The 25,898-nt window shown below is 40.9% G+C and overlaps 1 protein-coding gene across 1 annotated transcript in view; it reads left to right on the top strand.

Annotated features, from left to right (window-relative positions):
- LOC117883033 (vertebrate ancient opsin-like) overlaps positions 1-25,898 on the top strand; it is a 163,824-nt gene that overhangs the window by 9,050 nt on the left and 128,876 nt on the right. The window contains exon 2 of the mRNA XM_034781960.1: positions 6,974-7,302. Coding sequence (XP_034637851.1) covers positions 6,974-7,302 — 329 coding nt within the window. The remainder of the gene's footprint in view (positions 1-6,973; positions 7,303-25,898) is intronic.

Genomic DNA, 25,898 nt, shown 5'->3' with positions numbered 1-25,898 from the left:
ATGTTCTGAACTGAGTTTTTGGTTGTGCTGGTTCTAAAGATAAAAAGTTCACATGTGCAGTTTGGATTCAGGGTATTTGTTCTAGTCTCTCTCTAATAAAAGTATGCAAGTGGTTGCATTTTAAACACAGAAAAAGGTTCAATTTTATGCATGCCAGTACCATATCTGTGTTTAGTCAAATTATGCTCTTAGTTACAGTTGTGCCAGCACACTGTTAAAATACCTTAGCACAAATTGAATGTTAACATTATAGTTTGTTTTCTCCTCACAGGAGCAATACACATGGCAAAATCCAAACAACAATCATATCCTTCATTTACCTATCTGTTATTTTCAAATTCCAATTACATCTATATAACACTGCACTGCACTTACCAAGCAGGACCTCTGTATTACCTATATCTCAGAAGAGAGATTATTATACCTAGCAAAGATAAAATTCAGATTAGACAGGAAAATAAAGATGTCTTAATGTTTCAAATGGTAAAATATTGCATTATTAGCTGCAGTTTTCATTGCTAGATGGGACGCTAAGTCCCCAAATTGGGAAATAAGGATGTTGTGTTCTATGCAGTCCATCTTTTTTTTTGTTTGTAGGGTCATTGCTAGGATATTTATTGTGCCTCTTAAATCTGAGATTCAAACAGTCACTCAACCAGGAATTGTTAATATTCACTCTCCTCTCTCATGAGCAGACTCCATCTGTGAGCAGTGGATCTTCCTATGAATCTCACTTCAAAACTTCATGAGATCATCTGCTCTCTCTAGTAACCCAAGATTTATAAATTATTAACATTCCCTGATTTTCTAGGAGTTTGATCTTGTCATGCAATAAATGTATTTCCATTCATCAGTGAATCGGTCAGAAAAGGGAGAGAGTTGCATACCATTTTTTTGTATTCTGTTGCCTTCAGAACAGTCCTGATCTGGTGCTCTAGTATGTATTTGTTCACTTTTCCATCCAGATTTGGCCTGTAAACTGATCAAATCAGTGTTTCCAAGGCAGTTTTTTTTTTTTTTTTTTTTAATTTTAGTCTGGGTTTGTTTGTTTTGTTTTGGTAACAACTTCCTCTAAAACGGTCTTGCACAATGTTTTTTGCATTTGCCAGGAGTCGGTCTCTTGCTTATCCATCATTGGCTTCCATGTCAGGCTTAAAGACTCAAGGTCAGCTGTTGCAGAACTAGAAGGTAGATTATGTTTAGCATTGATGTTCAGTGTTAGTACCTTTCAACAGCAATTACTGTTCAGAGTGTTGCCAATTCTCATTGCTTTATCACAAGTCTTATGATGTTTGGTGTTTTCCTTAAAGGACCAGCTCCTAGAATCCTGATGATTACTTCAAATAAAATAATACTGAGATTATCACGTAGAGCACCTGGCCCTAATAGTTCTGGAGAAAAGCTTGAAAATATGGTTTGAGTGCACCCTAAAGACTCAGAAACCAGAAAGCAAATAAAAAGAACCTAAAATGTATTATTTAAAAAAAACAAACAAACATGATTTTTAAGGAAATTCCATGATTTTTTTTGTGGGGGGGGGAGCTTGATTCTGGTTGGCAATACTGTAAATACTACAATACTGGAGGAACCCAGCTTCTGTCCACTCAGGCCTGTGGCCATGTCCCTGGGTTTAGGGACAGCTTGACCTATCCTGCAGAGGTCCAAAAGACCCTTCCGCCCCCCTGAAAATGCTGCATTGGGGAATTGGAGAGCTCCTCAAAGGAGGGAAAACCCATGGAAACCCAAATACTCAATGTTACAAGTATTGTAAATACTGAGGCTACATCTACACTCGGGGGGCGGGGGGGGGTCGATTTAAGATACGCAAATTCAGCTACGCGAATAGCGTAGCTGAATTCGACGTATCGGAGCCGACTTACCCCGCTGTGAGGACGACGGCAAAATCGACCTCTGCGGCTTCCCGCCGACGGCGCTTACTCCCACCTCTGCTGGTGGAGTAAGAGCATCGATTCGGGGATCGATTGTCACGTCCCGACGGGACACGATAAATCGATCCCTGAGAGGTCGATTTCTACCCACCGATTCAGGCGGGTAGTGTAGTCCTAGCCTATGTAAGTCCTTCCTTACTACTATTCCTGAAGCACAGCTTTTTCTTCCCCATCCTGTAAGAGCTGTGTGACGATGAAGATAATTATGTGCTTCACTTTGGTTAATGATCGGAAAAAGCTTTGAGGTGACCTGCAAGTAATGGCTGAGCTGATGAGTCATAGCAGACAACCACCCAGGACCATAAAAATAGTTATTACAACCAGCAAGACATGATTAGGTGTAAAATATCTTTGGGAAAAGTTTGAAAGATGTCTGGAGAGCATACAGCATGTGAACATTCTGCAGAGATTTTCTATTTTCATCAGTCATTATTTGTATTCCATCATTTACCTGTTTGCATACTGAAAATATGACCATGGAAAAGAGTTGTCCAGGGAGAACAAAGAAGTGACCAGAAGGGGAAAGAGACAGGGAATTAATTTCCTGCCCAGCAAAAACAATGTAGTAGAAAAACACAAATCAGGACAATTTAGACTGTTCAGTAAATACCAGTGACACTCCTAAAGTTTGGAAACTTGGGTAGGTCTCAAAGTTTCTATACATATCCAGAGTTTATAGGAATAATGTTAATGTTTTAATCCCTAAGTGTATTAGAAGGGCCAAAAACTTAATTTGAAATAAAGAAACCTCAAGCTTTTTGGCAAAAGAAAAACAAAAAATCTATTTCTGAAAGACTGGAATTTGGTATCCTAAATGGTGAGATTAAGGTATTTTTTTAATCCAGGGTCTCAAAAGCACTCAGTGTTGGCCTAACTCTACTCCCATTGAAGACATCATGCAACCATAAACTATATTGTCCTTTCTGTGCTCCCAAGCCACATTACACATAGTTTTCAACAAGATGTCCATTATTATCTTGTGTTTCTTTCAGCATTGCTGCTTTCCAGGTATCTCCCTCCCTTCGTCTGTGTTTGTGTCCTCCCACATGTAGAACCTTGCAGTAGAACCAAATTCAATCTCATTCTGCTGTTTTCTGCATTTTTCTAACCTCTCTAGGCGCCTTTGAATTAAAGTGACTTCACTGATGTTTGCCAGAGTCATAATGTATTCTCAGCCTGTTCACTCACCTGTCTGTGCTGCAAAAGATGTATTAACAGATGAGGTATTATTTCTCTGTTCCGCATAGCTGAGATTGATTCCAGAGAGGCTATTTGCGGCTTCGCTTGTAGCATATACCTAGGAAGCCCAAGTGTCCACTCTGAGTGGGGTAGGGCTATGAGGAAAGTCCAATGGCACATTTTGAGAGTACTCAGACAGAGATAGCTGTACAACGAGAGAACTATCAAAGAGTTCAAGCACGCAAAGCTCTGCTTTGATAAACAGCTTTCAGTGACACCCTGGGTGGAGTAAGTGTTACAGTTCTCAGGAGTATACCAAGGCCTTGGGAAATCCATATATATATACTGGAATATATTTTATCTACTTGTATCCCTTTTCTTCAAAGTCCATGTTTATTTTCTTGCTATTTAAGGGTCACACCATGTTTTTGTAAGATCTCCTTTATCCATGTTGAGGATATTAAAGTTCTATATGTATTTATAAACTCCGTGTTGATCAAGAGCTTTAAGGTAAATTTGGACTGAGAAGCTGCAAAGATTACCCCCACCACAGGGGGAACTGAGCTGAGTATTACTATGTATTGAAGTTTTGGACCTATGTATCAACCATGCTGCAGTTACTTTCCAAACATTTGGACATCTTTGAACACTGGAATATTTTTGTCAACGTGCAGGCTAAGTGACAACTGTGCTTCTATAGCGTAAGAGAATACTTAGCTAGCATGTTTGGCAATAATGACCCCAGATACCATAGTTTTTAATACTGTTAATTCAGCATTGGGAGTAACAAATCTGGAATGCTATATTTTTTACAATAAGGCATGAGGATGCCACCTATTGGAGGTGGGGAGGGTTATAACATTGATTAGCTGGTTCTCTGTGGTAGGTCCCAGAAAGTATGGACTTCTTGAGAGGTTATCAGGAGAATGATACCCCAGCTAGAAAAAGACTGAGTATGCAGGTAGAACTGTGCTCATGCATATCTGTGGTATTGTAGATAGTGGACCTAAATCACCACTGCTTGACACCTCGTGCAAAGTGTGTGCGCGTGGGGGAAACGCTACCAACTCAAAATTCTCCACTCTGTTAAGTAGGTGGTAGCATCTGATGCTTACTTTGCCCAGGTGCAAATAACTATACAAGGTGTAAGGCAGGGGAGCCTCAGGCCTGGAGAGAATTTCCAAACACACACATTTTTGTGTTTTCCTTTTTCATCTCAGAAGTTGGTGGAGTTGAAGTAAGACACTTTCAAGCTGAGAGTGAGAGACTCAGTATGACGCATGTTATGCATCTCTTTAAGAGGTTTATGGATCAACAGAGTTAGTCTCTGCACTTCATGGCTGCTTAAAAATACCTACAAAAATGTAAACTACAGCATGACATAAAACAGCTGAATAAAAACCAGTTGATCTTTTATATAAAGCAGAGGATAGAAGACAAAGTTTTCAGACTGGTATTTTACAGTTTTCTATTGTTGTGTGTGGGATGTGATCACAGTCATGCAATTTGTTTTATTTCCACTAAAAGATATATTTAAATCAAAGTCACATTGCTCCATCTGCTTGCTTAATCTGATATCAAGGCATGGATATATAAAAATGTCCTAGTACTTATTTCAATCAGAGCAGAGCTTTTATGTGCGTTAGCTGGACAGAACTTTCAATCACCCATCTCTTTCACGTTGTCTTTTGTTGACAGTCTAAGCTCTGATTGTGCAGCTGTTCTACATGCAGAGCACCCACTGAAATCAAAAGGCATTTCACATGCAAAGTAGAAAAAGGTTGAGGTACTTATATGGGCCTTTCCCGTAAAATAGAATCTAAGAGATAAAATAAAAAAATGTTAATGATTTGGGATCTTAAACATTGTTTTTAAAGGCCTTATCCAAAGTCCATTGAAGTCAAAAGAAAAAGATCTGTTCACCTCAATGGGTGTTAGATCAGGCCCTAATAGAATGAGTCACAGACCTGGTGAAGTCCCCCTAGTGGCAGGTTGCTAGTCTCTTATCACTGGACCCAAACTTTGGATCCCAAGGGCTTCCAAGCCATCTGCATCTGGGCAGAGTCCAGTCACTGCTTCTGTCTGTGAGGCTCCTAAGGCACTTTCCCAGGGTCAGACCTCTTGATCTGGAACTCTTTGTGGGAAGAGGGACTCCACAGTTCAACTGTCTTAAGCCCCAAAGCCAGTACTGAGACCTCTCAAGCCTCTTATTTACACTCTTCCAGAGACCCACTGTGGTCACTCTGGTTTAGAGTTGAACCCCTCAGGGACCACATACCATTTAAAGCAAGGAAAACAAGCTTTTTACAGGAACTTCTTAAACACACACACTTTGATGTTTAAACCGCACAGTAGAGTCATCTATGCAGAATGACCAACTCCCCGCTCAGAGCCCTCAGCACTCCTGAGAATATTTTGAATTTGGTCAATGTCCTTGGGGGAGCCCTCCGGCTTTACTCCTCCAGTAGAGCTTCCTCTTGTGAGGAAAGAGTGCTCTTGCCAGGAGAACATCACATTTAAAAGCAATCTCTGCCACCTTTTCTGTTTCTCTTCTTCTGCTGGGGATTTTCCATGCTCCAACCCCCATTGGCTGCTGTGCAGATGTCCTGAAGATTAGACACATAGTAGGGGAATGGGGTTAGCATTTCAAATGTGGGTGCCCAGACAACACCCATCATTAATTTATTTTCTTTTGCTCACTTTGAGCAAATTCCTTGTTTCCAACAATGCCAGATAAATAGAGGACTTAATTTTCAAGCATCATCAATATGACACTCTCCACAGCCACTAAGCTCTCTTTGAGAAGGAGAGAGACAGCCTCATGGGGTGTTTATATACTGAACCTTTGGCACTCACTAACATGACCAATCTGTCTGTTCTTCAGCTGCCAGTGGTATGACATTTTAGAGGCTTTCCTCCCTCTTAAGAGTGATTTATTAGCTAGTTTAGAACTTCACCCATGATGAATAGATGTAGGATGCATCCTTTTTTCACTTCTGTTACCTCTGAAATGCCATCAAAAACAAAGGCAGACAATTCAAGGATTAAAATCTGTCTCTCTTCAAGGCTTTGTTCATAAACTTTTGGGGATCATTATGTGCTTCTGCGTTTTTTGAAGAGACTGATATTATTAATACCCTGGGACTATAAACATTTATATAGACAGCCTGCAATGATGTGAATGCAATTGGTTTTGGCCCCTTTGAGGCCCATGAGTGCAAACCCTAGTACACATCATGCTGGGTCTTGAGTAATATTTTAGGTTTTACTCTGTAGGTAAAAAAACTACACTTGAAAGTGAAGGCTTTATTATGTGCATGCAAAAAATGTGGCCAAGAGCTGAAATTTCAGACCTTAGGGATCTGATCTTGCTTCCACTGCAGTTAATGAAAAAATCTGTCTGTCTACGTTTTTATGTTACCCATCATAATGGCTTCTGAGTTCTTATTGTCTTACATGCGACCAGGATTTAAACCCTAGTGACTATATAAAAATTGAAACATAGAAGTTTTATAGTCTTGATTCTTACACAGACTGAAAATTTTAGAATCCCTGTTACTAAAAAAAAAAGTACACGTTTATATTAGTCAGGTACTTATTTGAACATCTCAGACTATGCGGATCTGGATCCAAACTCCACAGTTGGCTCCTAATTACAATTGGCCAAATTAAATCAGAATACTCCCAGTTCTTGGAGAATGTTGTTCCAGAAAACGTTGGGGTTCAATCTCATCTTTAATTTAGTCCATGATTTCTGATTTAATACGTTTTGTGACAATATATACCAGCAAAAATTAAATCCTCATTCAGCTGTTTTTGGTAAATATATATATATTTTATTACAGGTACAGTTTCACTTATATCTTTGGCAGTGCTCTCTTATGAACGCTACTGTACAATGATGGGAACTACAGAAGCAGATGCCACAAACTATAGGAAAATATGGATGGGAATCTTCTTATCATGGATGTACTCTTTATTTTGGACCTTACCACCCCTTTTTGGATGGAGTAGCTATGGACCAGAAGGACCAGGGACAACATGTTCAGTAAACTGGCATTCAAGGGATGCTAACAATATATCGTATATCATATGTCTCTTCATCTTTTGCCTTGTAATTCCTTTTTTCATTATTGTTTACTCTTATGGGAAGCTGCTATGTGCTATAAAGCAGGTAAGTACATTTTTAAATATTCTTTTATTTTACTGTAAACATGAGCAGAAACCAACATAGGTTGTCTAAATTTCATAGCTAATGTACATTGGTTGGTATTACAGTGGTGGACATCACAAACTTATGAAGGACACTGAATTGGACACCAGGTCCAATTTAATTCAGTTTCTTTTTGACAGTGGCATAAGTGCTTTGCTGCATCAGGGCCTAAGCACATGGTTAAATGTCAGCGCTTGACTAGTCCCAAGGAAGTAGTCTCGTTGTAGCTGAGGAGGATCAGGGAGGCAGCAAAATTAGCTCCCTCAGAAGCAAGTACATTTTAGAAATAGAAATGTATGAACAACACACTGAGATAAGAGGTAGAGTCAGATGTTTTTAAACAAAATGTGCTCTGTGCTGATGCTTAATGTTTTTCCTCTGTAATTATGTCTGGGCTGAACACATCCAGTAAACACACTGCAGATCTATAGGGTTTTTCAATTTAAAGTTTGTGTTTACATATATATTTACAATAATAAATCAGTAGTATGTATATATATTTTGCATACATGGAAAATATGGACACTGTGGATGCTGCTGCATCACAATTTACCCAAGACAGCAAATCTCCACCAAGGGATAAAATCTGCACTTGGATCTGTATGGAAGACTGCTGTTTAGTAGTATTCTTTGAATACTAGTCCTGTCCAAAAATGGCACCTTGCTGAACATTTCCTCTTCCCCATCTCCCTCTGACCTCTACGCATAGCCACCACCATTGCCTTTCACATGATTCTGTCTTTCTTAGAAGGTGAGTCTTCAAGTCAACCTACAATTCACTGAGTTGCACCTCCTCCAGTGTATCTCTGGAGACTAGCTTAGGACCATCAGCGAATGTTGGGTGTTTATTGATCTTCTAAAGAACATCAGTCTCTCTAAATCTGCTTTTTTTTTTTTTGACTGATAACTATGTGAGAACACACACAATGTGGTGTCTTGGCTCCTCAGGCCAAAGAGATTGAAAACATTTCCTGTTCCATTCATTGTTCTCTACCAAGTACAATATCTAATTAGTTTGAAAAATGGGAGAGTGATTTAAAAATAACAACACAGACTTACTTATTAAAAGACCTTTCACGTTTTCAAACTAATCTTTTTTGTTTTAGGATGGAAATTAGATTTTAAACCAGGGAATACATCTAGCTTCTTGTCAGCAATTCCTTTTCCTTATGCTGCCTTGGACAGGTGGTGTGAAATATTCCTCTCTTTACCACTCTCAGTGCACAGTCCTCTTGGTAAATTATTAACCTCGTTCTTTTCTTTTTCTGCTCTCTATAAATGTAGCAAACTACCTGGACTTGATGTTGTTTTCAGAGCAATGTTCTTTTGAGGGACATTGTGGAGATAGTGGACAAATAGGGCAATAACTCACCTCAACAGAGGTTTGGTTGATAAACCAGAAAGGCCTGCATAATCTGAGAGGTTAGGAACAAAAGAAATCTCCTGAGAGATTTGTCTTATGCTCAAACTCTGGCTCAAAGAAAAGAGAATTCCCTGTTAGTAGAAAAGAGGAGATTAAAATTAGATGGATTTTACGTGGCATATACAAAAACGTGAGAAAACGGTGGAAGGCCCGAGTGTTGTTGAGGCAGCAATAGCTTCGCTGTTTACATTGCTAGAAAAAGAACATACACCCTGTGAAACATTAAAAGCACACATTTCCCAGTGGTAATAATTATGTTTCAGAGTATATGAGTTATTTATTTTCCTGACTTAAGGCAGATCCATTGCCAAGTATTTTACAGACTGAAATGTCAGGAGATCGGTCAATTCCCTAAGCAGCCAAGTTCAGTTCAGTGCATGCCATTTCTTGATAAGAATAAATCACTATTTCCCCTTCAGGGTCTATCTCCTTCATCCCATGCAGTGGGAGCCGGTGTGGGAGGAGGCAGAAGCTTATCCTCTCCTTAGTAACCCCCCCGTACACAATCCCTAAAAGTAAGTAGGCAGGGAGGTTGGGGCATCCAGGCCAGCTGGGATACAAGGGGAGGGGTTGGGAGACGTAGAGGAGGGGAGTGAATGGGACTGGGAAGCCTGAGAAGGATGGAGAATTCTTGGAAGTGAACAAACCTGAGGGAAGAGACAGATTAGGACATCTGTCCAGCTGCTGCCTTTGTGCCCTTTCTGTCTCACACAGCGTAGCCTTCATTCTCTATGCCCCATCCAATCTCTGCAGAGTGCCCTAGCCATAAGGATATTGGCTATTCTGTGGTGGGTCATGGGCTCCTGCTGGGGATGTTCCACTTGTAATTAAATATTCATTTGGTCAGAGACACACAATTGACTGTAGGTCATTGGTCAGGGCACTCACCTGGGATGCAGAAGACCCTGCCTCAAGTCCCTTCTCCCAATCAGAGCACAGTCTTGAGCCGAGATCTACCACATCCCTGTTGAGTGCCCTAATTACTAGGGTCTCTCTCTAGAAGTTCCATTGTAAAAACTTTCCTGACAAAAAGTGTCCCTTTCCTGCAAAAAGTTGTTTCAGCAATTTGGCATTTTCCAACACAAAGTCATGCAACAGCTCTAGTAAATGTATTCTTGCATGCTACTTCCTCTTCTCCCAGCAGGACTCCTGCTCCCCCACTTCCCTTTCTCCATGTAAGGGCTCTATCAACATCTTCAGCCTTTTCTAAGCTCCAGTGAATGTTACCAGAGGTATCCGAATACATGCTAGAAGCTCAAGGAGTTCAGGTGAGTACTAAGGTACCTTCCTCCTGGCTGCTATAAACCCTCCTTCATCCCCCTACACTGACAGTCTAGGAAAATATCCAGCCTCCATAATGATATACAGATTAAAGAGAGTCCTGGGGATTCAAATTACAGGTAGGCATGAACTCAAAATTCAGATCCAGAACTGAATTGCCCGCCAAAAGCCTTTGGGCTTGGAACTTTCTCAGGGTTTTAGTTCAGGCGTGTTTAGCTAAATCATTGTGTAGCGCCTTGATGCCTATATGAAATGCTGCCAGGCTAGGTAAAAATATTCACAGTGATACTTTTTCCTGATCAATTCCATAACTAAAGTTTCTTTGAGACCCTCACTAAGGCAGCTTCTACTTTTTGTTGCAATATATATAAAACCTAAGTAGGTTGGAGGCATTAAAATAACACCCTGTGAACCTGTGAAAATCCCATTTACTAGATTGTTCTTGCCCTTTGTATTTTTCACTTCTTTGTAAAATTATATAGTAGAGTCTGAAGGACTGTACTCAGCAAAGTACTGGAAAAACCTGTGTATATACAGTTGCTATTATTCTGTTGAACATTACTATGGCTATAAAGAGCAAAATTATTTTTTATTTCAGTTGTTGGCACCATTTGGTATTTCCACATTCTTAAATAACTTTAGTTAAGCAATCTTAATTGGTTATTACATTGGCCTTTTATGCTGTATGACTAGGGCACCTGTCACACTTTGTGTTAGTTTAGCTTTTGGGCGTTTAGATGTGATTTCTGGAAAACCCCTAGTTTTCAAGAGGGTTTGCATTATACAGCAGGATCCAACTTCAAGGCAACTCGAGATGTTAGCAAGTCAGTTTTAAATCATAGCAATGAGAAACCCCTGCTTTAATTTAATTTCAAACAGGATCCTGATTCCTGTTGTCCTTAACTAAACAAAATGTTACTGTAATAAGCGTGATATAAACCGCAATAAGACTACTGTATTTAAAAAAGTAACATGAAACAGGGGTTGCTCTCAAGTAACCTCCCTAAGGGGGCAGCGAAAACATTTGTTGAGCAGATGGGATCTTTAGCGAAAGGTCAAACAAAATAGTACAAGACACATTGGGAATACTTTAAAGTAAAGTGATGGTTTAAGACAAGGGGTTGCTTAGTGGAAAAAGGCAGATCATGCAGTTTCCACTGCACTAGAACTGGACCAGTGGCTTGTTATGAAAAGACCTATTGCAATGCAAAGTGGAGAAGGAATGACCCCACGTTCTTTCTATAAGCTCTCAGGTACATCTTGCCGATGGAAATATATCTGTGGGTCTGCCTATATGTGGGGCAGGAAGGAAGGGTGTGGTGTTTTGTGGAGGGGTGGAAGAGAGTGAAGAATGCTCATTTTGTGAGTGTTATTGTTTTCCCAACAACTACTTTAAAGTTCTCTATTGTCTTTAAACAGTTTCACTTCACCTGGCAGTTATATTTTGGACAAGCCTGCCCCCACGAGGTAGTTAATATAGTATGTGTGGTTAGATTATCTCATTTAATTTGTGGTTTAAAGCTTTGGTGCAGTGAGGAGCAGGATGGAGAGGAAGGTTAGTACAGGCAGTGCCATATGCTGCCGCCGTGTTTTCATGTACTGGCTAATTCAGGTGATGATTAAAAAAGTGGATGGATGCTACTCAGAGAACCCTGAAACAGCCTTTGTCTGACACAGAGCAAGACAAGGAGTCAGGAGAGGGTAGAAGGTGCTATGCTCCTTCCATTGAGAAAAATACTTAGTGGTATGTGAAGATAGAGATTTGAAGGGAGAAAAGGTTGCTTGTGATGAAGAGGTACAGTAGAACCTCAGAGTTATGAACATCAGAGTTACAAAATGACAAGTCAACCACACACCTCATTTGGAAGCGGAAGTACGCAAACAGGCAGCAGCAGTGACAAAAAAAAAGCAAAAGCAAATACAGTACAGAACTGTGTTAAATGTAAACTACTAAATTAAGGGAAAGCAGCATTTTTCTTCTGCATAGTAAAGTTTCAAAGTTGTATTAAGTCAATGTTCAGTTGTAAACTTTTGAAAGAACAACCATAATGTTTTGTTCAGAATTACAAACATTTCTGAATTATAAATAACCTCCATTCCTGAGGTGTTCGTAACTCTGAGGTTCTACTGTAAAGTTCAGTCAATCAATATCCTACTCTTTGGGTGCTGGATCCTGGAAGATCCTTGCTGTGGGAGCCAACCATAACTATGGGGTAAAAGAGAGAAGTTGGGCTGGGAAAGAAAAGCAAAAGGTCTAACAGACCAAAAATGTCACAGGCAAGCAGCTGCACACACAGTTTATGGAATAGAGCCCCTATCGCAATCCTGGCTAGCTTGTTGGTTCCTGACATATAGCTGGCCATTACTATTTTAATTAAACAGTTTTCCCCCAGTCAAGACCCTTCTTTTCAAATGTACATCGATAGGTTTTTCATTTCATCCTCCACTGCCCTCCCCAAAACAGGAAATCAAATTACTGATGCTTTTGAGCAAGTGGCAGCTGTCGTTTGATTAACCTTCAAGCAGTTCAAACATTCACAAAGCAAACCTGAGATTTCTCACTGCTCAGCACACTCTGCAGTGTTCTTTACCGAAGCCCCACAGCCATATACTCAGAGCCTGAAGTGCACTGGCAGATGCTAGTAATGGGCACTGCAGTGTTTTGTTTTCCCTCCATAAGTGTGTAGTTAGGTTGGAAGAGGAGACCAGTTACTTTCATGGAGAGGCACCATTCTGAGCCTCATCCAGTGCTAAGAACTCCTTCAGTCATTCTCACACCAGCAGATTCACTTCTGTATGCTTACCATTGGTAGGCATTTGGCCAAATACGGGAGAAGAGCTCTGTATGCTCTCAGAACACAACTCCCTAACAAAATGTATCAGAAACAGCCCCGCTCTCACACACCCTACAAGCTCCCTGCTCAATCAGGATTGACAGTGTTTGGCTGCTAGTTTAAACACCTGAGGCCAGATGCTCAGCTGGCTCCATTAATTTCCTGAATTAGTTATTGCAAGTAGTTTATTTAGATATTATCAAGTATTCACAGCACCCATATCCTGGCAGCAACTTGTGAAGCCTTCACCACCACCACTCATCTCAATGGGAAGTTAACTGTGAAAGTCACCTGAGGACAACTTCAAAACTTCTATGTCAACATTGTTAAATTTTTCAGTACAGGAAATGGGGGTCTGAGCTGCTGCACCCCCCCTTTTTTTTGACTGCTCATGGAGATGGGACAAAATGATTTTCAACACTCATTGGTTTGTGTTTGTATAGTGGCTAGCACAATGGGATTCCTGGTCCACCCCAACTGCTACTGCAATATAAATAATGAGAGGCCAGATCATTTATCCCACCTAAGTTTATGGCCCAGAGTGCTAGACACCTCACTCTACCAGCTGTCTGCATTAGTCACTGGCTGTACACAAGGGGCTAGATCCACAGCTGGTGTAAATCAGCATTGCTCCATTGACTTCAGTATTTAAAAAGACCTGCAACTTATTAATCAATTAATTATTACTACATAACCCAGATCCCAAGGAAAGGAGGCCCACTGCTGAGTATTTTTTATCAGTGACAAAAATTTGAATTACTTCAGAGGGAAAACCAGGATGAAGCACACAAATATCAATACAGTGAAGCTAGACATTAGTGGCATTTGTACATTACCTCCTGAGCATATGCTATCCTATATGGTTGCTAGAATGTTAATTGTTGTTGAGTTGAATTTTGCCAGTTGTGAACTAGTGTGAAAGCTTGTGAATCTTCTTCAGAAATGAGATACAGCAATACGTGTATCCCACTGCCACGCTCATTGAAAGGGAAGCCCTCACTCTGTGTGCAACATACAAAATTAAAGGCTTTATTAAGTATGTAGTCTCTGTGGGGTGTGGCTGGGGAAGTCAGATGGAAAAAGGTCTTCCCTGACATTTCAGTCTGCAGAAGCTGTAAATGTTGTGGCAGTTGGGTACGGAGACCCTACGAAGTGCTTTTTCACTCGTGACTGACCCATCTGGCCTATGTTTCTAGCAGCATTGAGAGTTTCCAGAGGTAGCAATATTCTTAGCCAGAGGGAAACTTCTTGTTGTACAGGGTCTGTGACTGGAGTGGGAAAAGAAGAACAGAACAGAAAATGATCCCAGAGGACCCTACAAAGAGAATTCTCTAGCAGACTGTATTTGCACTAGCTTCCAAGCCACCTCCAAGCATGTCACATGCACTATTAACAAATTGTTACTAACTTCTGATCTCTTGCAAAGTAATACAAGTCTGCATTGGAACAATAAATTAAACATATTGAAAGCACAAAGCCACTTCCCTCAGGCATCTCAGTATTGTGTCCCTTATCTGAGATCAACTGTATTGTTAAGATTGCTTTTAGGCAATGTGGCAACTAAAAGGACATTATCCAAATGTGACACTTATTTTATTATTATTATTATTTTGTAAGAGATGAAGGAAGGGTAGCACTGGTGGGATCCAGGGACAAGAGAGTGAGATATATTTTATTGATGATGTAGATGTTGGATTTTATAACTGGGGTTCATCTCAGATTTATTTGGAGGTAGAAACTGCTTAAATTTAATAACTTGTTTGTTACCACAGATTACTGTAACCTCAGTAACAGTAAATACCAATGAGCCTATAATTTTGGAGTAGAAGCAACTTCTACAGAAGAGATGTTTTTGTAACAGCACTGAAAGGTTTATTTTTTGTGCAAAATTCACAAAATGGACCAAAAACGTTTATACCATCACCCAGATGCCAGTTCTTCGGACATAGACTCACTAGGACCTTACTGAAAACAAGAATCATTATACAGTGGCAGTGTAACACAGAAACTTTAAGAATGAGAGATGTGTTTTACAGATAATTTCGTAGGTATGTTTTTAATTGCCATTCTTTGCACAGAGGGGAGGGGTACAAAATCTGAAATTTGTTTTTTCTCCATCTATGGAGTTTACCAATTTGCCTTTTGCTGTTATTCATATTTATGCAAATCCAACACTGAGAAAACAAATATAAATGCCCAAATATAAACACATAAAATAGTGGTTAACACCTGCAGATAGTCCTTTTATATATATATATCTCAGGTACTTTTGCCTTATCATCCCTGCTTCTGAAGACCACCCCAACCTTCTCCATTCTATAGCCCAGCTCTCTCCTACTTCCTTCTATAGTACCAATACCTGCCCATCCTCTTTCCAGTTCCTTCACTCCATAGTGTCTATTGGTATTTGGATCGAGCATTTAAGGAATATTCATGGTCACACCTCAGTATGGGAGGGATACAAAAAAGTGTAGCTTAGATCCACGGTACATAGAGCATTATAGGATAATAGAGGTAATAAACCTGTGAATATGCATTTGAGGCCAAATTTGGAAAAGTTGGTGCAGGAAGTTACACCAGCTAAGCCTCCTGCACCAGGTGGAGAGATTTACCCCAATGGAAAGCAGGCAGTGTTATTACTGCTGTAGTCCTTCCAAGGGGTACCTTGGATTCCTGTCACAGTCACACCACCAATGGAAGCAGTTGAGGGGAAGCACTGACTCCCCTTAACTGGCTGCCCTGGCCATACTCACTCATCTCTCTATTTGTTCCGCCAGCCCAGAACAACAGAATCCGCAGGCTCTTTGTGCTGAAACGTCATCTGCCAGCAGACTGTCTGCCAATAGATCTCTGCCAGAGTTTATGCTGGCACACACTGATGGTAGACCTGGGTGAAGCTGGCCCTCTGGCTTTGGTTATTGTTGGCATATTTATTATAAAAATCATTAAAGAATTAATAAACATTACACTTAAGTCCTAAATTCACAAGCAACTTAGATGAGGTGAAGGGAGGAAAAGGCTTTTATATGGGTTGGATGTCAGGAGTGAAAGCACCAGGTTGGTATGGGAAATGTGTGATGGGAAAAAGGAGGGGAGCTACAGATCGGGGAGTTCAGCTTGAATGCAGCTTTATTCACTAGTCAGAGCAGCTAGAACCAGGAACGAGCAAATCCAGAGGTGAAAAGCAGGTCTTTCTGCTGGGCCTCAGACCCAACTGTGATAAAAATCTTAATTTTCACAAAATACAGCTCCACTCGTGAGGACCAAGTCTGCGGTCTCAGTTAGTGCCAATAGTTTTTGCAGGCAAATCATACTTCTCTTAGATTTATTGAGAAACATTGTCACCCCCCTTCCCAAACGTACACACTTACCCTCCTTGGCAGCGAGGAAGAGTTTACAGGACATAAACCTGGCATCTCTGTCATGGTCCATATATTTTCCACTTTCATACCTCCCGCCACCACCAAGGATCATTCCTGCCTAATGAGTTGGCAAGAGGAAGAGATACAGCTCTGGGCAACATGCTGCTGGGGGTAGCCTGGTTATTACCTTAGGTTTAATTTGTCCAGTTTTCTTTTTAACTTCACCCCATACTGTGCTGCTTTTCATTTTCTGGGATTATATTTTTTCTCTTTATCCCTCCCGGCCCATCACACTTTTGCTATCTTCAAATTACCAAAAAAACATGAAAAAAGTTAACTTTAACTTTATGACGGGTGTAGAAGGGAAATGGTGAGGTTGTAGCCTTGCTCTGTTGGAGTCAATGGTGGGAAATCTGACTTTATATTTTCATTTTATTATTTTTGTCTCCAGCAGCATGTCCCCCCCCCTCAACTCTTCCCTGTTGTGACAATCAGCTCTGTGTAGATTTCAGTCACAAAGGAGCAGATGCTGGATTTGATTTTGGACTTTTAGATTCCCTGTCTGCACACTGATTCACAGCTCTCAGACAAGTAATGAAATTCACAACATCATGCCGAGTGGGCAAACAAAATTATGTTCTTCTCCCCCATGTAGGCCAGTTCTCTTATGCCTCAAATCCTGGTGCCTGCCTCCTTGGTTCTAGGGGCACCTGACCAGCAGCTGAACCTCGACAGTTATGCAGGAGCATGAGGCTTTTGGAAGATACACTCCTTACTCCATCTGCATGGAGGCAGAATGGGGGATGAGCTCATGAATCTACCACTGCACAAATCCTTAAATCATCTGTTAATTGTGGTGCAAGAATACTCCCTCCATGAGGCTAGAGTAACTTCCTGTATGAAGGTGGGTTGCTTCCCCCATGCCAGCAGAAATTTGAGCGTGACCTGGTAAGCTAGAAAAGCTGCATATGAGGGTTTTCCACTGAGATTTTTCCTGTGCACATCTGTATTCTCCATTCTCTCTCCTGCTCACATGACAAGCAGACTGCACAACATATAATAAACATTCATTCACAACACATCAGACCAATTCTCTTAATACTGACGATTATTTATGAAGTGTAGATCATCTGCAAATAAAGACAGTTCCCCACCACCACAAGGAGTTTACAACAGATGCACAAAACATCTTCTGGGAAGTGTTTAGTGCTCTTGACCCCTATTGCTCAGCATCAATCCTTAAATGACAGACACAGAAAGGACAAGTTAAACAGTCTCCAAGCGCTCAGTGCAACTTAAAAGGTTACTTCTTTACCTTCAGTCATCATCCTAAATGTAATGTTGGGATGGAGGAGGCATTTAATTGACATGGTTTAGGGACTGTGGATCTTCTGTCTAGCTAGATCTCCTACAAGGCAGCTAGATAGATGTTGAGGTGAGTCTTGAGAAAGGATCTGGCTAAGAATAAAAGGAGTTGATGCACTGGGATTAGGCACAGAAGAAGGCATGTCTATGATATGAATTCATATTTGACAAAATTGAGATCTGGCATCATGATAAACTCAGTGTAGAATTGCAGCATCCACTTTCCTCTGGTGGATTGAGGGGCATGGTCCCTGTTTGACCCTCTCTGTCCATTTTGGAAAATCTAGGCCCAATAGCACTGCTAGACTTATCTAATTCTGGTGCTCCATTATATAAAAAGGAGTTAGGTCCCAACAAGTACTGAGGCATCTCACACCCTCACTCTCACACTCACTCTCTGAACTCTGTTGTGCCCATACGGTGTGCATCCCAACCCCACCCTGTACCTGGGCTCAAGCCTTGCTGTTAGTCCTCCCCATTCACACACATTCAATTCTGATTTTAAAAGAAATCCTTAGAACAAAGTCAGTCAAGAGTAAACCCGTGCTCTAGTTGAAAAGAATGATGTATTTGCTCCCAGGCACTCCAGAGAACCTTGCACAATGCACATTAGTGAAACAGTTCAGTAACTGCCAAAGCTGCGTGCTCATGGAGATTTACCCTGCCGATTTCCCATTCAATCCCACCAATATTCCCTTACACTCCTATTTCCACCCTCATAGTAGGTGAACATGTGTGTGTTGTTATCATCAGAGCTGAATGAATAATACATTTCTCAGTTTGGTTTCTGAACCTGCAAATCTGAAAAAAAAATCCATTTCAGTTCAAACAGAAACTTTAATTAAAAGAGAGAGAGAGAGAGAGAGAGAGAGAGAGAGAGAAAATTTGTTTTAAATAGACCTAAACATTTTGCATTGATTAAACTTTTCTTTCAATTAATTTCAAGATGATCAAAACATTTAGGTCAATACAAAACCAAATATTTTTATTTTAATTTTTCATTTAGATTCAGCCATTTTCTAGCAATTTTCTCCCTGTGTTTGTGTACGGCTTTATTTTTTGTAAATTGGCCAAATCTGAATATGAAATTAAAAGTCAAAATGGTCAGTAAAAAACATTTACAATGTTTTCATTTTTTACTTCAGTTTCTCCACTGAAACGATTAGTTAAATTTGATCTCAATTCACAAATCGTTTCAAAGTACTAAAATATGTATTTTTCAATGAAATATCTATTTGGTGAAAAAAATTCACCCCGATCTTTCTTGAGCCGGGTCCTCTGCTCGACCTTTCTAATCTGATCTGGTATACACAAACTCACACAGAACACGCTCCACAATTACATATTCTCACTGTCTTGTACCCAATAGTCTGTGTTGGGCATGATGCACAGTTCCACTATGATTTAGGCTGGCTCTAGGGACACTTTGCCCTTTTTGGAGTGATGTGCACACCCAGGGCATACGAAGGGAGATGGCTGTCCTTTGCGTGGGGTGGGTAGTGGGGTGAGTTCCTTTCTCTTGACTTTGAAGCTTGTTTCACACAATGGAAACACTTGTATATTGTTGCTAGTTACACCAATCACAACCTCTCCTGTTTCTCTTCCAGTGGCTGCATTTCTGTAATGCACTCTAGTGGTATTATGCTAATAGATGGTATTGCTTCCTACTCATGCAGCACCAAAGAAAGAAAAACACTAAATAAGTGAGAGCTCAGTCAGTATCCACTTTGTCTCTGGTATATTACAGGTCTGAACCGGTTGTCTAATGCAAAATATAAGCTCAGTCGGGCAGGAAATAAGCCTTCTACTGGGTTTTTTACACAACCGACTTGCAATAATGGGATTCAGGGAATTTATCATGTTTCAAAATAAGCTTTGTGACATTCACTGATGCTAAGCAAACACCACCACATTATATTTGCAGTGTGCTTTTGAAAATCCTACCCTAAGAATCTACTTTGTGATTTTTCCATACTAATAAAATACACTATAGATTTAAGGCCAGATCTTCAGGTGGTGTAGTCAATGCAGCTGTGCCAATTTCCACCATTATGAATCATTTTTATTACAGCAGTGTTTAGAGGTCCCAGCTGACACCTGGGCCCCGAGACATCCAGCTGTACAAACAGCGAGAGACAGTCCTTGCCCTGAAAACAAGCAATCTAACATGAATCCCAGCACAATGCTTTATCTATGGTACAATTCTGGCTCTCACCAGCTAAGGATCTAGTCCCCATTTTTTAAGGCTGTGACACCATGTGACTAGGCTTCAAAAGAGTCTTGTTTTTGTTTTTAAGAAGCAGAGGTTGGAATCCTACCTTTCTGGCTATGCTACCTGTCCAGTGCCATGCAGAAGAGCATCCCTTACAGGAAAATCAGATTTTAAACCTGATGTTGTGCAGAGTAAGACAATGCAATAACAAAGTCATGCTCCTGTATGGAGAATATATTGAAGGTACTTACATTCAGAAGGGTCAGTCAGCTTCTCTCTAAAACATGCATTTGAGAAGACCTCTTCTGCATCAATTTGTCAGCAATAGAGAGATCAAAGCAAGATGCAGTAGAGCAACCTGAGAAATCAAATGTTGCTAAATCACCAAGACTGGATGGCATTCCCCAAAAGTCCAGAAGAAAATAAAATTTAGAATAGTTGAGCTTCATTAGATCTGCAAAGATCTACATAAGGAAAATCTTTAAAAATCAGCTACTATTCCAGACGACTGGATGGCAGTCAACATTATATCTATCTTTTCAAAAGGAGATACTAGGAATTAGAATGGGGAGCCTTACCCCTGGAGCCGGAGGTGGAGGGACAGGGACAGTACAGTGGCGCTGGAACATTTTTAGTAGTGGTGGTGCTAAAAGCCAGCTCCCTTACCCCTGTCCATGCCCCTGCCCCAAGCTGAGGCTGGGAGCAGGGCTGTGTCTCCAGGAGGGGCGGGGACCTGGATAGGGGTAAGGGGGCAGAGGCTACAGCTGGGGGCACACATGGGGGCAGGACCGGAGACGTGGGCAGGGGTCAGCAGCCAGGGCCCCACGTGCAGGACCAAGAGCAGAGCCCCGGCCAGGGGGCTGGGTGCGGGGCCTGGGGAGTGGAGCCCTGGGAGCAGGGGACTGGGCATGGGACCGTGGGAGTGGAGGCTTGAGAGCAGGGGCTGGGACCAGGCACAGGGACAGCAGCCGGGGAGCGAGGCTGGTGGCTGGGGCCCCCAGGAGCAGAGCTCAGAGTGTGGGGCCAGGAGTGTGGGCCTGGACATGGGCACAGGGCCAGCAGCCGGGGAGTGGGGCTGGCAGCCAGGACCCGAGCCCCAGGTGAGAGGTTGGGGAGTGGAGTGAGGGCGGAGGGACCCGAGCCGGGGAGTGGAGTCCTGGGCATGGGGCCAGCAGCCCCACATAAAACCTGGGAGTGCTGCAGCATCCCCCACACCAATGGGACAGTATGAGAAAAGAGAAGGGAACTGTGGAGTGGGAGGGAAGGGCAGTGCAGAGGTGAAAGAGAAAGGAGAGGTGAACATGGAAAGGGAGAAACATGTTTTCAGAAGTTTTTTGCAAAGATAAATCCAGCCTATTAGTATTCCTTGAAAGATTTAATAAAAAACCAGCAAAAGAAAATCAGTGAATATGTTTTAATTAGCTGTTCACAAGTCCCTCATAGAGGGAATCAGAAATCTTAGTAACTATGAGTCGAGTAATAAAGTCCTGTCGTAGATTAAAAAAAGACTTGTCTGAAAACTTACCCCATGAAAGTCATTCGGTCAGATCCTCAGCAGGGGTAAGTCATCTTAGCTCCACTGAAGTCAATGGAGTCACACCGATTTACACCCAGCTACCCAGCAAATTTCAATTGTACAGAAAAGAGACTAATTTTGTAATTAAACTGCAGAACTCATTGTTACATGGATACAGTATAAGGATGTTAAACAGTTTAATAAGACTAGCCATACATTATTCAGAAGACATTAGCTAGGATGCTCTTGTGAGGTTATCAGTCCTTAATATACCTTACTACATAAGCGTAACACCATCTGCAGCCAGTAAGAAATTTTTCTTCTCTACAGCGTATAGTCAGGTGAATTGTTAGTTTTATACTTTCCCCTGAGACATCCAGCATTAGCCATTACTGGAGGCAGGATACCAGATTGGGAAGACCCTTTCATCTATTCTGTAATGGCAGTTCCTATTATCTTTAGAAGGACACATTTCCTTTCCAGCAAATTGCACTGTCCAAAACAAATAATTCTACATACATTATGATCTTTCAGAATTGCATCCAAAGCCACTATTAAATTACTATAAATGTATTGTGGGCCTAACAGATTATAACTGGCCGGTAATTCCATATTCATTTGCTCCAGTATGTTGCTTTAAAGTAATTTAAAATACAATTTCCTTTTTTAACTTGCCATTGCAATATTGCTAAGTGACTTTCAAAACAGTGCATCCACCATGCTGTGCGTCTGATAGAATCTTTTATACTTGAGAGGACAGTCACTTTTTAAATGCATATTCTTATATGACTCACATTCTGTGAGAGCCAAGAGATACAGCTCCTTTTATTCCAATATGGACCAAATTCTGTCTGATTTACACTCTGTCCAATCCCATTCAAGTCAGTAGGGTTGTGTAGGATGTAAGTGGGGGTAGGATTTGATCTATTGGTCTCATTGGTAAAGGTGGTGGTGTAGTAGAGTGGGTACCTATAGTTCCTATATTGTTTGTTTCTGGTATTTATCTGACCCCGTAAATTCTCTTACTAGTTCAACTTCAACTAATGGGCTTGTGCGACATCGGGAATGGTAAGGACCCCCGGGAATGGGGGAGCAAAGGTATAAACAGTCTACAATCCGACACCACTAGTAGGCCTGAAGCTGGACTGCCCAGCCCCAGAAGTGGGCAGGGCTCTCCTGGGAGGGAGGTTTCCACAGTAGGCCAGCTGTAAGAGAGGATGATTCAAAGCCAGTCCCCAGCAGCCTCTGCTGGCAAGGCCTCTAGGAGCACTGGCTAGAGATGATTGCTGACCTAACCTGGAAAATAGTCTGTCCACTGCAGCTGCTCCCAAGGAAGCCAAAGGGAGTAAATTGTATCCCCAGAAGCTGCACTATTGAATCTGGCACAGGGTGTTGGACTAGAAAATCTTCCAATGTTTATTCTCGCAAAACCCATCCTCTGCTTAGTAATTTATAATTGCCAGAAGCTGGGAATGGGCGACATGAGATGGGTCACTTGATGATTACCTGTTCTGTTCATTCCCTCTGAAGCACCTGGCACTGGCCACTGTTGGAAGACCAGATGGGCTAGATGGAACATTGGTCTGACCCAGCATGGCCTTTCTTATTTTCTTAAAATGAACTAGATTACAACACAAGGCTTGCTGTGAGCCCATTATGCTTCATGATTTCAATTATAAACGGAGATACTGCTTAGACAAACGAGGAAGCTGAAGTGAGGAAAGACAGGCAGGCTGCAGAGCATTAATAACGATGCAGATGTCTGCTGATTTGCTAGGTACCAGGGTTGTACAAGGCAATCCCCGCTAATCTGACACTTTTCCTTCCTCCAAAACTCCACAGTGCCTCAGCTTGAACGTGGCCATTTGCAACATGGACATGTGTCCACTGGGAACAGAGGCCACCCGCTGCTTTCACACAGGCCACTGAGGATGCACTTTCCATGCATAAAATATTTATTGTTGTTGCAAAGAGCAAATAAGCCTGCACACCCTGAGAGAGAGGGCAGTAATGGTCACATGATGATTTCTGCTAGCTGAGGCTCTTGTGGGGGGAGTTTGTCCAGCTAATGAAGAATCAGCTGATAGTAGTGAGAATTGCTTGGTGAGCCAAGATGGACCTTCAGCCTGTGAGTGGCATGGGCTCGTTCCAGTTTGAAATATTGCTGTAATATGAACCTAGCCCGCTTCCCCTCGAAATCCTACAGACTTATTGTCCCCACAGCGGCCAACTCAATATCAACGTAGCCTTTCTACAAATGGGAGTTCCATCCATGGAACTCTAGAGCAGCTACCATCCACTCGTGTTTTCTCACATTGCTTGTGGTGGATGGGGAAAAATATGGTGTGTTTTGCGTGGATTATCTTGCTATAGACTAGTACATCTTTGTGTTCAGTATAAACTTCATGGTCCTTTCCAGATGTTACCAAACAGCTACCGTGAAAATCCATGTGTACTGCAGTTATCACCAAAGACATTTCTTCCTATCTGCAAAAGATTGGATTAATGTTGTTTATAGCAAATCAAACAATCTACGGTGACCTGTTCTGTAAATTCAGTTGTACCTTTACTGTCCCAAGTTTTAGGAGTTTGAACTGTGATTGTAGCACAGCATGTTGTTTTGCAGCAGGCCTCAGGGTAAGAGCAATTTTAGGAATCTCATTTTTAATCACAGGTAGGACAGTTATAACCAAAGAAAATTCACAAATCAGACTCTGAGGAGAAGGAGGAGCTAATTGGAGGGTACTTCCCACTGCTGGCAAGTCCATATGGCCATTTGAGATCCTCAGATGGAGGAGAGCTCAATAACAAAGCATTATAAGTATTTAATTAATACTGTCCATGCTTTCATAAATGGTTGCACATAGCTTTGTGTGCCCTTGTTATGCCCACAAAGCCTTTCATTTACTCATGACATGTGTAACCATGGATGCAAGTAAGTAGCTGGGCAACAATTGTCCAATAATAAAATCTAACTTATGTTATATCCATCTGTAGAGGTTGGTGTGTGTGAATTTACATTTGTGTAGCGGAATGGGTTTTTGAGAGAGTGATGTGCTTATCATTGGACATCTACTTTGCTCCAGTCTGAAAACTTAGGCCTAAGACCAGTAAATTACTTGTTCCAGATCCTAGTGGCACAAGTGATACAGTGAAAGCTACAGAGAGAAAACTCCAGAATGAAGACATAGGAAATAATTCTTGGCAGGAGGGTGTGTGTGTGTGTGGGGGGGGGGGGGGTGAATCACTGAAACTCAGAAGGATTTAACAATAGATATTGACTTTAATTAAATTTCTTAACATCCTGAAATAAATAGCCCCATAGAATTCAATGGCACTACTCATAGGAATAAAATTTTGCTTATGCTTAAGTGTTTGAAAGATCAGGACCTTAATGTTGAGCCAGCCAGGGGAAACTGTATAATTTTGCTTAACATTAGTATTTTCTTCCTCTGATTCATGACATTTTTAATTGTTACAGTTGATTTGCAGGGATGCTTAAAATAGTGTAGTTGAAGCCCAGTGTTTCAGACACTTTAAAGACTGACATAACTTGGTAGGAAATGTCATCTGGATGCTAACAATAATACAGTAATCTTTAAACTGATCTCATACACTGAGAATGTTTTTAAAAAATCCTTGTTACTAGAGGGCCAGTTGTAGTCCTAATATTTGCCCAATGGAAGTGAGGCAATATCAGTAAGAGAAGAAATGTTAATTCTGAGCCCTTTAGAAAAGGATACAAAGGAGATTAAAATCACTAGTTGCAACTATTTCAAAATAATTAACAATGTCTCTTAGATAGCTAATGAATATTGAAAAATATTAAACATCATGAATGTTCAGATTTTTGTGAATATCTGAATACATTGTTCTTTCCTCTTGAAAAGTGCTCAAGAGAGGACATAATTAATAAACACTCATTTCCTTTTTCACTTGGTTATATAGCATTCTAGAAAAAAAGCAAGACATTCACTTTGCCTAACAGGAATTTCATTGTATGACATAGCAAACAAAATTAAGTTGAGAGGATGTGAGTCTTTGATCAGGACAATTAAACATTTTGTAATCAGTAATTAACTCCTCCTCTCCAGTTCTTGTATTTATGAACAGAACTCACTCTTAGTCACATGAGTAGTCACATTCTTTTCAGTGGAACTATTTGTGGCAATGGATGACCAGGATTTGGTACAAAGTTCAAAATACTTAATGGTTGCTTTAGTTTACTTAACCAAGCCTTAAGACATTGATCATGGAACTTTACAGTATGAACTTGTCCTCTGTCATAAATATTACATGAACTTAAAATAAGAACAGGCCAGGAAAATTATATCACTCAACAGCAGATAGAATTTAAGCTTCATGAAGAATAGTGATAGAAGCCAAATGAAATCCTAATAAGAGAGTTCATTAGTGGTCCGGTGGAGTTTTGATGAAGATAAGGAGATTCTATCACATCAGTATTCCAAGAAATTTCATTAAAATGTACAGTTTGTCTAAACACACAGTGAGGAAATCAGCAGGACTCGTGTACTCTGCATGTATCAATTTACTGCAGATTTAA

This window comes from Trachemys scripta, chromosome 9, assembly GCF_013100865.1.
Source record: "Trachemys scripta elegans isolate TJP31775 chromosome 9, CAS_Tse_1.0, whole genome shotgun sequence".
NCBI classification, from domain to species: Eukaryota; Metazoa; Chordata; order Testudines; family Emydidae; genus Trachemys; species Trachemys scripta.
The sequence above is the reverse complement of the archived record's forward strand: the minus strand, read 5'-3'. Positions and strand labels throughout refer to the sequence as shown.